At 54.0% G+C, this 12,485-nt stretch overlaps 5 protein-coding genes across 5 annotated transcripts; all 5 read right to left on the bottom strand.

The window, feature by feature from the left end:
* Positions 1-884: 884 nt before the first annotated feature.
* J4E79_000880 (uncharacterized protein) lies at positions 885-2,427 on the bottom strand (the record flags this gene model as incomplete). Its single annotated transcript, XM_049349791.1, has 4 exons — positions 885-1,171; positions 1,271-1,672; positions 1,721-2,335; positions 2,382-2,427. The coding sequence occupies 4 exons, from the start codon at positions 2,425-2,427 to the stop codon at positions 885-887; spliced, it is 1,350 nt and encodes a 449-aa protein (XP_049216578.1).
* Positions 2,428-3,148: 721 nt separating this feature from the next.
* On the bottom strand, positions 3,149-5,251 carry HSP90 (heat shock protein 90; the record flags this gene model as incomplete). Its single annotated transcript, XM_049349792.1, has 1 exon — positions 3,149-5,251. The coding sequence occupies one exon, from the start codon at positions 5,249-5,251 to the stop codon at positions 3,149-3,151; it is 2,103 nt and encodes a 700-aa protein (XP_049216579.1).
* Positions 5,252-6,274: 1,023 nt separating this feature from the next.
* J4E79_000882 (uncharacterized protein) lies at positions 6,275-8,601 on the bottom strand (the record flags this gene model as incomplete). Its single annotated transcript, XM_049349793.1, has 3 exons — positions 6,275-8,093; positions 8,142-8,274; positions 8,343-8,601. The coding sequence occupies 3 exons, from the start codon at positions 8,599-8,601 to the stop codon at positions 6,275-6,277; spliced, it is 2,211 nt and encodes a 736-aa protein (XP_049216580.1).
* A 357-nt stretch (positions 8,602-8,958) lies between these two features.
* J4E79_000883 (uncharacterized protein) lies at positions 8,959-9,918 on the bottom strand (the record flags this gene model as incomplete). Its single annotated transcript, XM_049349794.1, has 1 exon — positions 8,959-9,918. The coding sequence occupies one exon, from the start codon at positions 9,916-9,918 to the stop codon at positions 8,959-8,961; it is 960 nt and encodes a 319-aa protein (XP_049216581.1).
* Positions 9,919-10,486: 568 nt separating this feature from the next.
* On the bottom strand, positions 10,487-12,189 carry J4E79_000884 (uncharacterized protein; the record flags this gene model as incomplete). The annotated part of the gene is made up of 3 exons (XM_049349795.1): positions 10,487-11,909; positions 11,965-12,047; positions 12,136-12,189. The coding sequence occupies 3 exons, from the start codon at positions 12,187-12,189 to the stop codon at positions 10,487-10,489; spliced, it is 1,560 nt and encodes a 519-aa protein (XP_049216582.1).
* Positions 12,190-12,485: the final 296 nt, after the last annotated feature.

Genomic DNA, 12,485 nt, shown 5'->3' on the forward strand with positions numbered 1-12,485 from the left:
ATTGAGTACCAACGATCTTTTCAACATACGGTGCATACGACTTGAACATGGCAACGTGGAAAAGACTTGCAAGTCTACCGCAAAATGCCTTACAAAGCATCTCACTAGCCTTTACGTCCACAGGTAGCTCCTCCTCTTTCTCCCTTGCCCTCCTCCCATATCACCAACAGCATCATCACTACCACCCTTCCCCCACCCTCTCATCCCATCACCTCCTTCCCAAGACCCAACTACACCCCCTCCATCAGTACCCATCAAAACAAGACCAACCCCCGAACTCAGGTCCCAAAACCTAGTCCCGCAACACCCGTATACCGCGTATAATATATCCACCGCAGAAGGAGCGGATTCGGCGTTATTTCTCCAAAGTGATCAGCGCGAGGTTTCGTGCCAGTTGTGGCTTGTTTCCAAGCGAAGGGTGGGTGAGCGTTAGTTAGGCCGTGCAACACAACGCCGTTTCTGCCGGTGGGTTTGGAATGTGTTGTTGGGTTCTATTGTGAGATAGGGGGGACATGCGCCCGCATACCTTCGCGCTCTCTCTTCGTTTCGAGTATCAGACAGCTTTGGGAAGACGTAAAGGAGATGTCGGTAAGCTAACAGTACTGTAATGATGACAATTTACATAGACATACATGCGATAAAATCAGGTTTCCTTACTATCCCCCTCCGCCATGCACGGAATCTGCTTTCAACCCCTCCTCCTCAACAACAACATCAGCCTTCGCGTTCGCTTCTCCTTCTCCTCCTTCTTCCCGCACACCATCGCCCTCTCTGGCGTCTTCTTCTTTAGTTTTCTCTTGCTGCCGCTCCTCCAACTCCTCCACACCCTCACCCTCCTCATCACCCTCCTCGACCCTCTCCAACCACCTCTCAACCTTGCACCTTCATTTCTCCTTATCCTCTCCATACCCCGTGATACCGCCCAGCAGGCCACCCACACCCTTTCCCACACCACCCAGCGTACTGCCCACACCACCAATCACATCGCCCTTGCCGAGCTTACTAACGCCGTCGCCGACGCCGCTGGTGATGCCGCCAACAGCATTGTTAGCACCTTTGCCTACATTGCCGACGACACCGCCAACAGGGCCGCCGACAGTGTTGCCCAGACCTGCGAGCCCGTCGCCGACGGTGTTGCCGACGCCTTTGCCTACGCCTGTTACTGTGTTGCCTGTGGGGGTGTGGGTTAGTAGGGCGTTCAGATGTATATGACAATGGCATATCGACGTAGCGAAGTAAGAGTACGAGGTGGGGAAAAGGGGGAACATACCAACACCACTGCTCGCCCCAGCAACAGTCCCCTTCGCATCACCCCTACCAATCGCCCCCGTCGTCTTACTAACCGTGCCCTGCAGCCCCTTGGTCGCAGACCCAACAGTGTAATACGCGTTGTCCACCGCGCCCGTCGCCGTCTTACCCACATTGTCAGTTACATGCTTGACCGGCTTGCCCACACCACCCGGCAACTTATCAAGTCCCTTGCCCGCATACCCTGTCACGCCACCAACCGTGTTATTCACACCCGTAGTCACAGAATCGGTAACGGTGTTCAAACCCCCCGTCGTCGTCCCAACAGTCTTATTCAGCGTGCCCGTAGCCGTATTAACACTTTTACCCACGATACCCGGCTGTTTCTTCGCGGTAGCAATGGTAGACTGAGGAGTAGGTTGGCCTGGAGCGGGATGAGCTAGTATTACGGAAAGAGGGGTTGGGTAGGTACCGTCGATGTTTACTTTGGTGGGCGCTGTGCCGTCGGGGTTTACCTTGGTGGGTGTGCGCTTGACGGGGCTTGCTTTCGCTGCCGGAGTGGTCTTTGCTGCGGGGGAAGATGTCGCGGCGGTTGTTGTCTTCTTCACGGGCGCTTTGCTGACTGCGCTTGCGGGCTGCGATTGCGCGGCACCGGTTGTGGGGTTCTTGCGTATGGGCAGCGGCTTCGTGGTGCCGAGGGGGGTGCGTTGGCGGGCGGGCTTGGAGGCTTCGCTGACGGGTGTTTTGCCTGTCGTGACGGGCGTTTTCTTCACGGGTGTGGTGGTGGGGGCGGGCTTGCTTGCTGAAGCAGCGGTTACCGGCTTCTTTACTGGTGTGGAGGATGCTGCTGGGGTCGCTTTCACAGGCGTGGTCTTTGCTGGGGTTGAAGCCGAAGCGCCCGCTGCATTGAGCTTCCTCGGTACTCTCTTCGCTGGCGCAGCAGCTGATCCTGCGGTATCCGTAGCTGTCGCAACAGGCTTCTTCACAGGAGGAGCTTTGGTAGCCGACGTCGCTGTCTTTGCCGGAGTCGTAGAAGCCGGCTTCGTCGCGGTCGATCCAGCAACTTTGGAAATGTTTCCAATACTTGCTGGGCGCGCATTAGCCACCGTCCTTTACATCATCTACCAACATACATTGCAGCGCAGCATTCTGCTGCTTGAGTTGGTCTACGGCCGACATATCGAAATAACAACAACGTAAGCTTCAGGAAGTTGGTGCTGGAACGTCAAGGTATCGTAATGACAGCGAAAAGGGAGGACAGAGTCTGGTAGTCTATGGTCCTGTACCAAGAAACCGCGTTCTAGACATCTTGAACGCGGCTCCGTCATACGTCATGCACGCTTCTCATCCCTGCTGTTGTGGAGGTACGAAACGGCCCAGGCTTGTGGAGATTCCTGTTTTTCGGACACGGGACGATCGCCGTTGCATGGGTTGGACCCTGACGTTGTGAGATGCGTCGCAACACCAAACTGGCATCTGTCAAATCTGACATCTTCCAAACAGGGCGCACAGTTAGTGAGGGATGACGGAAAAATGTGAGTAGTCTTGAGACGGTCGGTGGGTAGCTGGTATGGTGGACTATGCCCAGCCGCGTCGACAAGCAAGGCCGTGAATCAACACCACAAAAGCAAAAGCAACAACAAAAGCACAGTCAAGACAAAGATTGTTTGAACATTTCATCATTCATGAAAACTACCCAGAGGCAAGTCTACGTAAGATACATTTCGGGATATCCATTACTCGTGATGCATAAAGTACCACCACTCTAAGACGCCATCGAAGATTAAGCTTCGTGTACCATGCAAGTGAGGTGTAGAAAGTGAAAGAAAGCCATGACACATGAAAGGGATATCAGAGCGCCGACCAAACTTTTCAAAACCAGTCAAGACGGGCGATGCGCTTAGTCGACCTCCTCCATGGCGCTCTCGCCAGCCGCTGCGGGTGCCTCGGCGGCTTCGGTCTTCTCTTGCTCAGTCTCGACCTCCTCGTCAACGTTCAGGCCGAGAGAGACAAGCTTGTGGATGCGCTCAGCGTACTGGACGGGCTCGTCAATGGTGAAACCAGAGACAAGGAGCGAGGTCTCGAAGAGAAGCAGGGTGATGGACTTGACGGTGCGGTCATCCTCACCATCGGCCTCGACCTTGCGCTTCAGCTCCTTGATGATGGCGGACTTGGGCGAGATCTCGAAAGTCTTCTTGGAAGACATGTACGAGCTCATGGAGGTGTCACGGAGAGCCTGGGCCTTCATGATACGCTCCATGTTGGCTGACCAACCGAACTGGCCGGTACGGATGGCGCAAGGTGAGCCGACAAGCTTGTGGGAGACGACAACCTTCTCGACCTTGTCACCGAGGACAGTCTTGAGGCTCTTGGCGAGACCCTCGAACTCCTTCTCCTCGGCCTCACGCTCCTTCTTCTCCTCCTCGGACTCCTCAAGCTCGAAGTCCTTGGTGATGTCGACGAGCTTCTTGCCGTCGAACTCCTTGAGCTGAGTCATGGCGTACTCGTCAATGGGGTCAACAAGGAAGAGAACCTCGAAGCCCTTGTCCTTGAGGGTGTCGAGGAAGGGCGACTTCTGGACAGCCTTGAGCGACTCGCCAGTGATGTAGTACATCTGCTTCTGGTGCTCAGGCATGCGGGTGACGTAGTCGGTAAGCGAGGTCTGCTCCTCACCAGACTTGGTGGAGTTGAAGCGGAGCAGCTTAGCGAGGGAAGCGCGGTTCTGCGAGTCCTCGTGGATACCGAGCTTGATGTTCTTGCCAAAGGCAGAGTAGAACTTGTCGAATTGCTCACGGTCCTCGGCGATCTCGTTGAAGAGCTCGAGGGTCTTCTTGACGATGTTCTTGCGGATGACCTTCATGATCTTGTTCTGCTGGAGGGTCTCACGGGACAGGTTGAGGGGAAGGTCCTCAGAGTCGACGACACCCTTGACGAAGCTGAGCCACTCGGGGATCAGGTCGGTGGCGTCGTCGGTGATGAAGACACGGCGGACGTAGAGCTTGATGTTGTTCTTGGTCTTCTTGGTCTCGAACAGGTCGAAGGGAGCGCGCTTGGGAACGAAGAGGATGGCGCGGAACTCGAGCTGACCCTCAACGGAGAAGTGCTTGACGGCAAGGTGGTCCTCCCAGTCGTTGGAGAGGGACTTGTAGAATGAGGCGTACTCCTCGGTGGTGATGTCCTGAGGGTTGCGAGTCCAGATGGGCTTCTGCTTGTTGAGCTCCTCCTCCTCGATCTTGGACTCCTTGACCTTCTTGGTCTTCTTCTCCTTCTTCTCCTCGTCGTCGTCGACCTCCTCGACCTTGGGCTTGTTGTCGTCGCCCTCGGTGGTCTCCTCGGCGGCGTCCTCATCCTCGACCTCCTTCTCGGTCTCCTTCAGGACGTGAAGGTAGATGGGGTATGAGATGAACTCGGAGTGCTTCTTGACGACCTCCTTGATCTTGGACTCGTTGAGGTAGTCCATCTGCTCATCCTTGAGGTGGAGGATGATCTTGGTGCCGCGGCCGATCTGCTCGCCCTCGGTGTCCTCGGTGATCTTGAAGGTGCCACCGGCGCTGGACTCCCAGACGTACTGCTCGTCATCGTTGTTCTTGGAGACGACGGTGACGCGGTCGGCGACGAGGTATGCGGAGTAGAAACCGACACCGAATTGACCAATCATGGAGATGTCGGCACCGGCTGACAGCGCCTCCATGAACTGCTTTGTGCCGGAGCGGGCAATCGTACCCAGGTTGTTGATGAGGTCGGCCTTAGTCATACCGATACCGCTATCTTGGATGGTGAGGGTCTTGGCCTCCTTGTTGGGGATGATGTCGATGCGGAGATCCTTGCCGCTGTCGAGCTTGCTTGGGTCTGAGAGGGCTTCATATCGGATCTTGTCGAGGGCGTCGGAGGCGTTGGAGATGAGTTCTCGCAGGAAGATCTCCTTGTTTGAGTAGACGGTGTTGATGATGAGGCCGAGCAGCTGAGAGATCTCAGCCTGGAACTCGAAGGTCTCCCCAGACATGGTGGCGGTTGTGTGGGTGTTGAGCTGTGGGAGAAGAGTCAGCCAACGCTCAATGGTACTAGGCTGAAGTGATAGGCGAGTGGGCGAGTGTGGGGAAGACGTACAGTTAGGCGGGGTAGTTCGGTTGCTGAGCTCTTCTAATGCGCGTGGGTAAGAGCAAGCAGAGCGACGTCGATGTCTGTGTAGTGGCAGTGGGAGAGAGCAATTCGATGAAGAAAAAGTAGTGGGAGGAGTCGAGTTTGGGGCTGATATAGTCTTTGGTGGAGCTCGAGAATCTTCTAGACAGAGCGGCAGAAACGCAGAGAAGGCCGCGGCTAAGCCAATCACGGTGGGGCGCGCCTTCCAATTGCGCCTCACCGCCAAACGCGCCTTCCCCAGCAACGCCTAGTAGCGAGGGGCAGAACAATCGCGACGTTGTCGATGCACTCACACGTTGCTTGTGCCGCCGGCGAGACCGCACAATTTACTTTTAGAAACCTCGCTTCTATTATTGTCACCGTCTCGATGGAGAGCAGGAGCTTCCCCGGCGGCCGTCGCAGCTTCCCCTCACGAGCGCGCGCGGAAGCTCAGAGCATCAGCCTCGCCTGGACAGCCTCAAGCACCTGGGCAGCTTTGTCCAGCCTTGCGCATTACTAAACTTGCATAGCTGCCTACATACTCGCTCCGCCACAGCAATCGCTGCTGCTGCCTATCCCATCGACGTAGCAAACTGCAGCTCGTTTCGCCAAACATCACCATGGCCTTTGCCAGCTTCCTTCACAAGCTCTGCACACCCACCTTCACCTCCCGATACCGCCGCCTCTCACCACGCTCGAATAACCACGATGGATGCGAGGTGTCGGCTGGATGAAGGTGTGATGTAGGAATAATCAGGAGCGTCAAACATGACTGGAATACAACCTCAAGAGTGATATAATGTAAAGGTAGGTGTGGAGTATATTGTCACAAGGATCCCAAGACCCTCAAGTGCATTGGAGAACAAGGTAGGAGGGGTTCCCCCATATTACGAATACATACCGCCCATCAAAAAGGCTCCGTCTGCCAGAAATCCAAGTTCGTAGGCGCAACCTGACCCAGAAACGTCTCGTCAAACCCAAACCCATAAGAACCAATCAAATCATACATGTTATACTCATTCCCTGCCGTCACATCCACACCCTCATCATTGCGCGCCGTAGCCGCTTTGACAGGATCAAACACAGTCGTGGCAGCAGGCGAAGCAGCCGGAAAGCCTCCCTGGGTCACAGACCCCGACGGTGTACCCGCAACATCCAGCCGTTTCAACAGATCATTGATGCCCTGAACAATATGTGTCGTGATATGTTTCTCGTTCAGATTCTCCGCCACCTTCGCGAGAAAAGAGGATGAGCGCCGCGACAAGGATAGGACTTGGTTGATGTTGAAATTGAGACCTAGGCCAACGGGTTCGGTTGCCCATTCTGGCGATTGCACTTGCGCCATGCCGCCCCAGGTCTTTGCCATTTTCAACAGGAAAGTAGCGCAGAAAGCGACCATGGTGTGCGTGAAGATGGGTACTGCTGTCATGGCCTTGCGCAGATCAGGCTCCTCGAAAATTAGAGTGAGGGTGCTGGTTGCGGCTGTGATGGCGATGTTGGCTGCTTCGCGGCGGTCGTAGGAGAGGGATTCGGATGTGGCTGCGCTGGGCGGGGGTAGAGCACGCAGCGCGAGGGAATTCAGCTGGAATCTGGCGAAGTGGTAGTATAGTACCACGCCTTTCGATGGGTAGGATCCGATGGATGGACTGTCAGCGGATCGGGCTTGCCATGCGAGTCGCCACTGCTCAATGGCGAAGTTGAAGAGGCGGAGTTGTTGGAAGTCGGGTTCTGTCAGCGGTTGCTCGGGATCGCTGCCGTAGGCAATGTATGCTTCTGTCAGGATCTTGAACAAAGTCACTTGCGCTCCCAGTCTGATATCTCCTGGGGTCGTTTTGGGACTGTCGAGGAAATTCTCAATGTTCTTGATGGCAATGTCTTCGTGGACAATAGATGGTCGTCCATATGCGATGCTGAACTGCTTGTCGCAGACGTATAACGCGTACCATAGACGCACGTTGTCGCGCTGGTCCTCATGCCCTCGCATCAGCTTTTGGTATGACATATGCAGATTCATCTCGACAGCGTTTCTCACTGCGAGCCCAGCCAACTTCCAGCTCAGATTCGAGAGATAGAAAGCGGCAAGTGCTAGCGCACGGATATCATCCAGGTTCTGAGGCCGAGCGAGAAAGGCACTGTAGACCAATGAAACGAAGATGTTGTAACATTTCTGCAATGCTTCGTCTCGACCAGGCGTGTGTAGTGCGGAGATGGTGAGCACAGCAGCAGTGAGAAGAGTGGACTGGCGACGGACTGCATCCAGAGAGTCATACGGGAAAAGTACACCAGCCCAGAGATAAAGCCGAATGTCCTGCATATACCGTCTGAACAGATCCTCAGCTTCCGGTAACGACACAATGCCTTGAGCTATAAAGTCCTCTTCCACAGAATTAGAGTTGGGCTTCCATCGTACGCTACTCCGAAGGTTCCGGATCCGGGTAAGGTCGTATAAACTCTTCATGGGCGCTGTCACCAAGCCAGACTCTTCTCCAGACTCGCGCTCGACAGAGGTATCCCTCGTCATATCCATGGGCGGCGGAACAACAAATGTCGCATGACCGCTCTCAGACATGACGTTTGTCGGGCTGATGGTCATGGTGCGTCCTGCTGAATGCGGCGGCGTATCTTGACTGACTGGACTATCCAAGCCGGGCAGTTTGTTGTGCTGCAGCAGACGCTGCACCGCAGAGCGCAGCTGCGACAACTCGGCTGTCGCATTCGATTTCCAACTGAGGTACTTAGCGACAATACAGAAAGCATGTGCTGTATGGACCTACGCCGCATCTTCATCCAAAAGCCGTTGATTCAAATTATAAGGAACGCATTCCGTTCCGCTGCGCAAACACTTTGCGCATTTCGCTTCATTGTCGACGGGCTCACACTTGATCTTGTGCCTTTTACACTCCGCACCTACAACAACACATTGTAAGAAAAACAAGAGAAGCAATGATGAAGTGGGGCGCGGTCCATGTACTTACAAGCTCGAATCCTCGGCGTTCGTGGTGCAGGTCGGCGCCCGTCCTCATGCTCCGCATCCTCACTCGGACGCTTCAGTGGAGACATATCCAAGGGGCCATGGCCATCGGAGCTGCAAGAGATGGAAATAGTCGGAGATCTTTGCGATTTCACCTGCGGGCTTAGAACACCGTGCTTCCGTTGCTTTCGTGCTCGTGACGTGCTGAGATTATTTGGGAGGCTAGCCAGCCATCCTGAGCGGGATCTGGCGCTTTGCCGCATGCGGTGGCGGGGTGGGGTGTCAGCTCGAGTCGAGCCGTGTGTGAACTGCGTATGTTCCCCACCGGCTTGCCTTCTTGCTATTAACCTCCCTTTCTACCTGGTATAAGAGCCGATGGATAAATCCGGAAAATTTCAGGGGTATGGTGGCTAGTATTTGTGGCAAGGCGCACGCTTGTAGAAAGCGACGTAGACGTCGGGGTATCTTGAAGACGATTTCACAGTTTGACTCAGCTTCACCTAGCTCATCCACGTATATCGTACGAACACTCTTTTTGCCATTGCCTATCTACAATAATCTCAATGGTGAGGTTCGAAGAAGCTGGCATTGATGGTATCACCAGGCTCGTTAACAGAATCCTAACCCATGTTACCCCCACCAGAATCATCTTGGTCATCGTCGAAGAAGCCAACCATATGAGTGATACTATCAAGGTAATGCTGTGGCCCGTGCATTTGTAGCTGGAGGCGTACAGTCCTGTGAATCACAAAACCATTGTGGCCGAGTTGATCACGTTGGGGGTTAGGAACGGCTTCGTCGGCTCCAGTTCTTACCGTTTGCCCAAACATGTCGTCAGAAATATGTGGACCGGCAGTGGAAGGAGCCTGCACACCTTCCCTCGCTCCAACCGGCACAATGCTACGGTTCACAGCCGTGATCATTATATTCTCGGCGATGCTGTTGGCCAAATCTATATCTTCGCGCGTGATGTAACCTGCGGCCAGCCCTTCCGCAAGGTCGCGAGCATCCAGATAGCAGTCGATCGTAACTTCGTTAGCAAGCTCCGATGTACGTCTCTGCACAGTCTCGATCGCACTTTCAAGCAGATTGCCCACGAGTGGACCGATCGTAATGACCTGATGCGGAGTGAGCATTGAGATGAATGCCTGGTTTCGTGCGCTGGTAATGAAGTTCAAATCATCAGCTGAAAGACGTCCTATGTGAACGGTACCGTGTGCATGCGGGTCATGGCCTGGGAATGTAGTATACGTAGGAAGATTGACGGGCTCCTGGGGTACACGTACGCCACCATAGCAAAGTGTACGATCGATAGGGCAAGTGTTTAGATGAGGGTTACCGGACTTCCACCATGACTCGATGCAAGTTCGGTGGAAGAAGTGTTTGTCGCCACAGACCTTGGTGATAACGGCTTCCATCCCAGCCTGGTGATTCGTGTCGGGTGTATGTTCATCTGTTGAATCGTAGACAGGAGGCACATCCTCTAATGACTCCTGGCAGATAGCACACTTCTCGCCAGAGGGCGAATAGCGAGCTTCGAGAGCGGTGGACAGCGTGAGGGTGTGTGGGTTGACCGTCATTGTTTTGCGTTGGGACTTTGTGATGGGCTGCGCTGATCAGGAGAAGAATCAGGATTCTGTTCACATGCTGCCGGGAAGGTCGTATTGTGAACGAGATAACATCAGTCGCGATCCGCCACATAGTATTCACGTACTGCTTACTGTTATTTCACACTGTCTAGCCGGTCCTTAGTGGAGGTCATCTTGTCCGATCATCGAGCAGTTCGGATTGGGCGAATATGGAGGCGGTATGGATGTGAAGCACGATCATATTGCTTTGATAGGCCAACTGATTGCTGCATGTAAAAGGCGCCGAGAAAAGAAGGTATATGCTCATTCTCCGGTGCACCATGGTGCAAAAGGTGATGATATGATTCAGTAAGAGGTTAAGAATTGTGCCGCTTGCTCAAGCTCTGTAGGTGAAATAAAGGAAGGTACAAGTCTTCTGAGAAATAATATGTTGAAAGAAGGTGGTGTTAACCTGGCGCAGCTGACCATAAGCGCGACAGCCTCGGAAGCTATCATGCTAGCGTGCTTAGTCATCGGCGCGTCTCTCGTTCGGCAGGCCTCATCCGGCACCAGCCCTCCTTCATCGAACGCAATCTGGGTGCAACTCATGAACATGCTCCTCCCTACCCAGCTCTGGTATAGTCACAATGTCCTCTAATTCGCTATCGCCGTGTTTGGCTGGCAACTCGTGAAAGGTCACACTTGTTAGCTCCGGAGCTGGATCTAGCGCGTCGTGAGCCCCCTTCTCTTCTACCAGCACCGTGCTTTGCTTCCGCATTCGTCTAGGTTTCCATACAAAAAACCATGCGCATAGGATGCAGAGTACGATCGCTGCTACGCAGCCCACGACGATCCCAGCTATCGCACCATCAGAGATGCCCTGCCCGCGGGCTACCTCGGAATCACGGTCAGCAGCTAGGATAGTTACTATATCAGCTTCCCCATCATCCCATCTCGCCGCGCTGACGTTGAATATGCCATTCTCGAAGTCAACGCCGATGTAAGCTTCTTGTAGGAACGCCCTGCCAATTGCATATTGGCTCTCATTATCAGCTCTTCGAATCGGGAAATAGTTCGTCGCATTCGCGAAGATTGGATACCCTGCCTGCAGATCGAAAGCCGCATATGGGAGTTGGATCAAAGTAGTGTTGCCACCCGTGACGGCGTTGGTACCAATAGTGAACGTCAATGTGGGATTGAGTCCCCGAAGTCGATCCCTGGCCGAATCCCTGAGGACGTATTTGCCCGACCTCTCATGATACTCCAGACCGAATACGGATTCAAAACGATCGCAAACAGACTTCGGAAGCCATATCTCTGGGATGGACGAATCGATCGGAGCAAGGATTCGCTCATTGTCAACCAGCGAAAGTGTTCCGTTCAATGAGTCGGTTACTATGATATCCTGGAGACCGACTGTAAGAGCTCTGGACATGTCGGTGTTGATGTCAATCGTCAAAGGCTCTGATGCACGTGCAAGATCATAGCCTCCAAGAACGAGGCTGGCGGGTATCTTCGTCTTGCGATACGGGGCGCCAGCCTGATATCCATACGTCAGACTGGGTATATGACCATCGCTTTTGAGAGCTGAGATCAACGATGGCGAGCTTATCGTCTCTGAGAAGTTTAGTGGCAGCGGCGACAGTCCCATCTGTCCGATCCAGAAGCCGGGCGAGGCATACGCAGTGACCGCCAGATGTTCCAATGTGAAGTTATACAGCGCAACACTATCAAACCCATGGAGGCCGTTCCCGGTGATTCCGTGGATCCTTCCCATTCCGAGTTCATAAAGACCGATGGCTTCCCAGGTCGACGACATGTTCGCTTGAAACCCAGGACTTGGACTTTGTTGGAACGGAGCTGCACCGCGAGAGCTGCCGCACGAGGCTGATCCGCCTTGCAGTCTCACACACTCATCGGCAATCGGAAGCCAGACGTTCTGAGCCTGAGTCGCCGGCAGCACATTAAATGTTTGCGGTGGCGTCCCTACTTGAACCAGGAACCTATCATTGTCAGCTCAGACCTGAATATATGTAAAACAAAGTGCGGAAGACGTACGTTGACCAGCTTCCGTCGTTACCAAGCCAGCCCCCTGACGCAGCGAGCGATAGTGCTTCCGCCATCTTTTCAAAGTCCCCAGGCTGTAAAGGATAATGGTATTTTGCAGGTGGCGGCGATTGAGGATAACAACAGAACTGCAATTCTCCGCATGCGTCGATGCGCCTATACTTGATTACTACCGGAGTTCTGCGGCTGGTCTCGCCCTTCTCCACAACCAGACATTCGATGATATGGTTGGTGGGCTATGTAAAGCCTTACACCATGTAGCCTGCAGAGAAAATCAAAGTTTATCGTATTTCGCCGGATTAAGGCATTGGAGTACACTCTAGCCAACCACGACGGTCGTGCCCAGACCATGGTTGGGGGCCGGTCGCAAGGCTGAAAAATGTTGGCTGGTCGCCCACCGATCAGCTCACGCCATAGAAGATATCGTATCTAGCCGGCTCCCTTCGACCACTCGTCCTCGTTTTGTCTAAGGCGTTGCTTGTAGGTTGATACATACATCGACAATCCCCAAG

Source organism: Alternaria viburni (assembly GCF_023758015.1).
Source record: "Alternaria viburni strain BMP 2772 chromosome Unknown scaffold_1, whole genome shotgun sequence".
Taxonomy (NCBI): Eukaryota; Fungi; Ascomycota; class Dothideomycetes; order Pleosporales; family Pleosporaceae; genus Alternaria; species Alternaria viburni.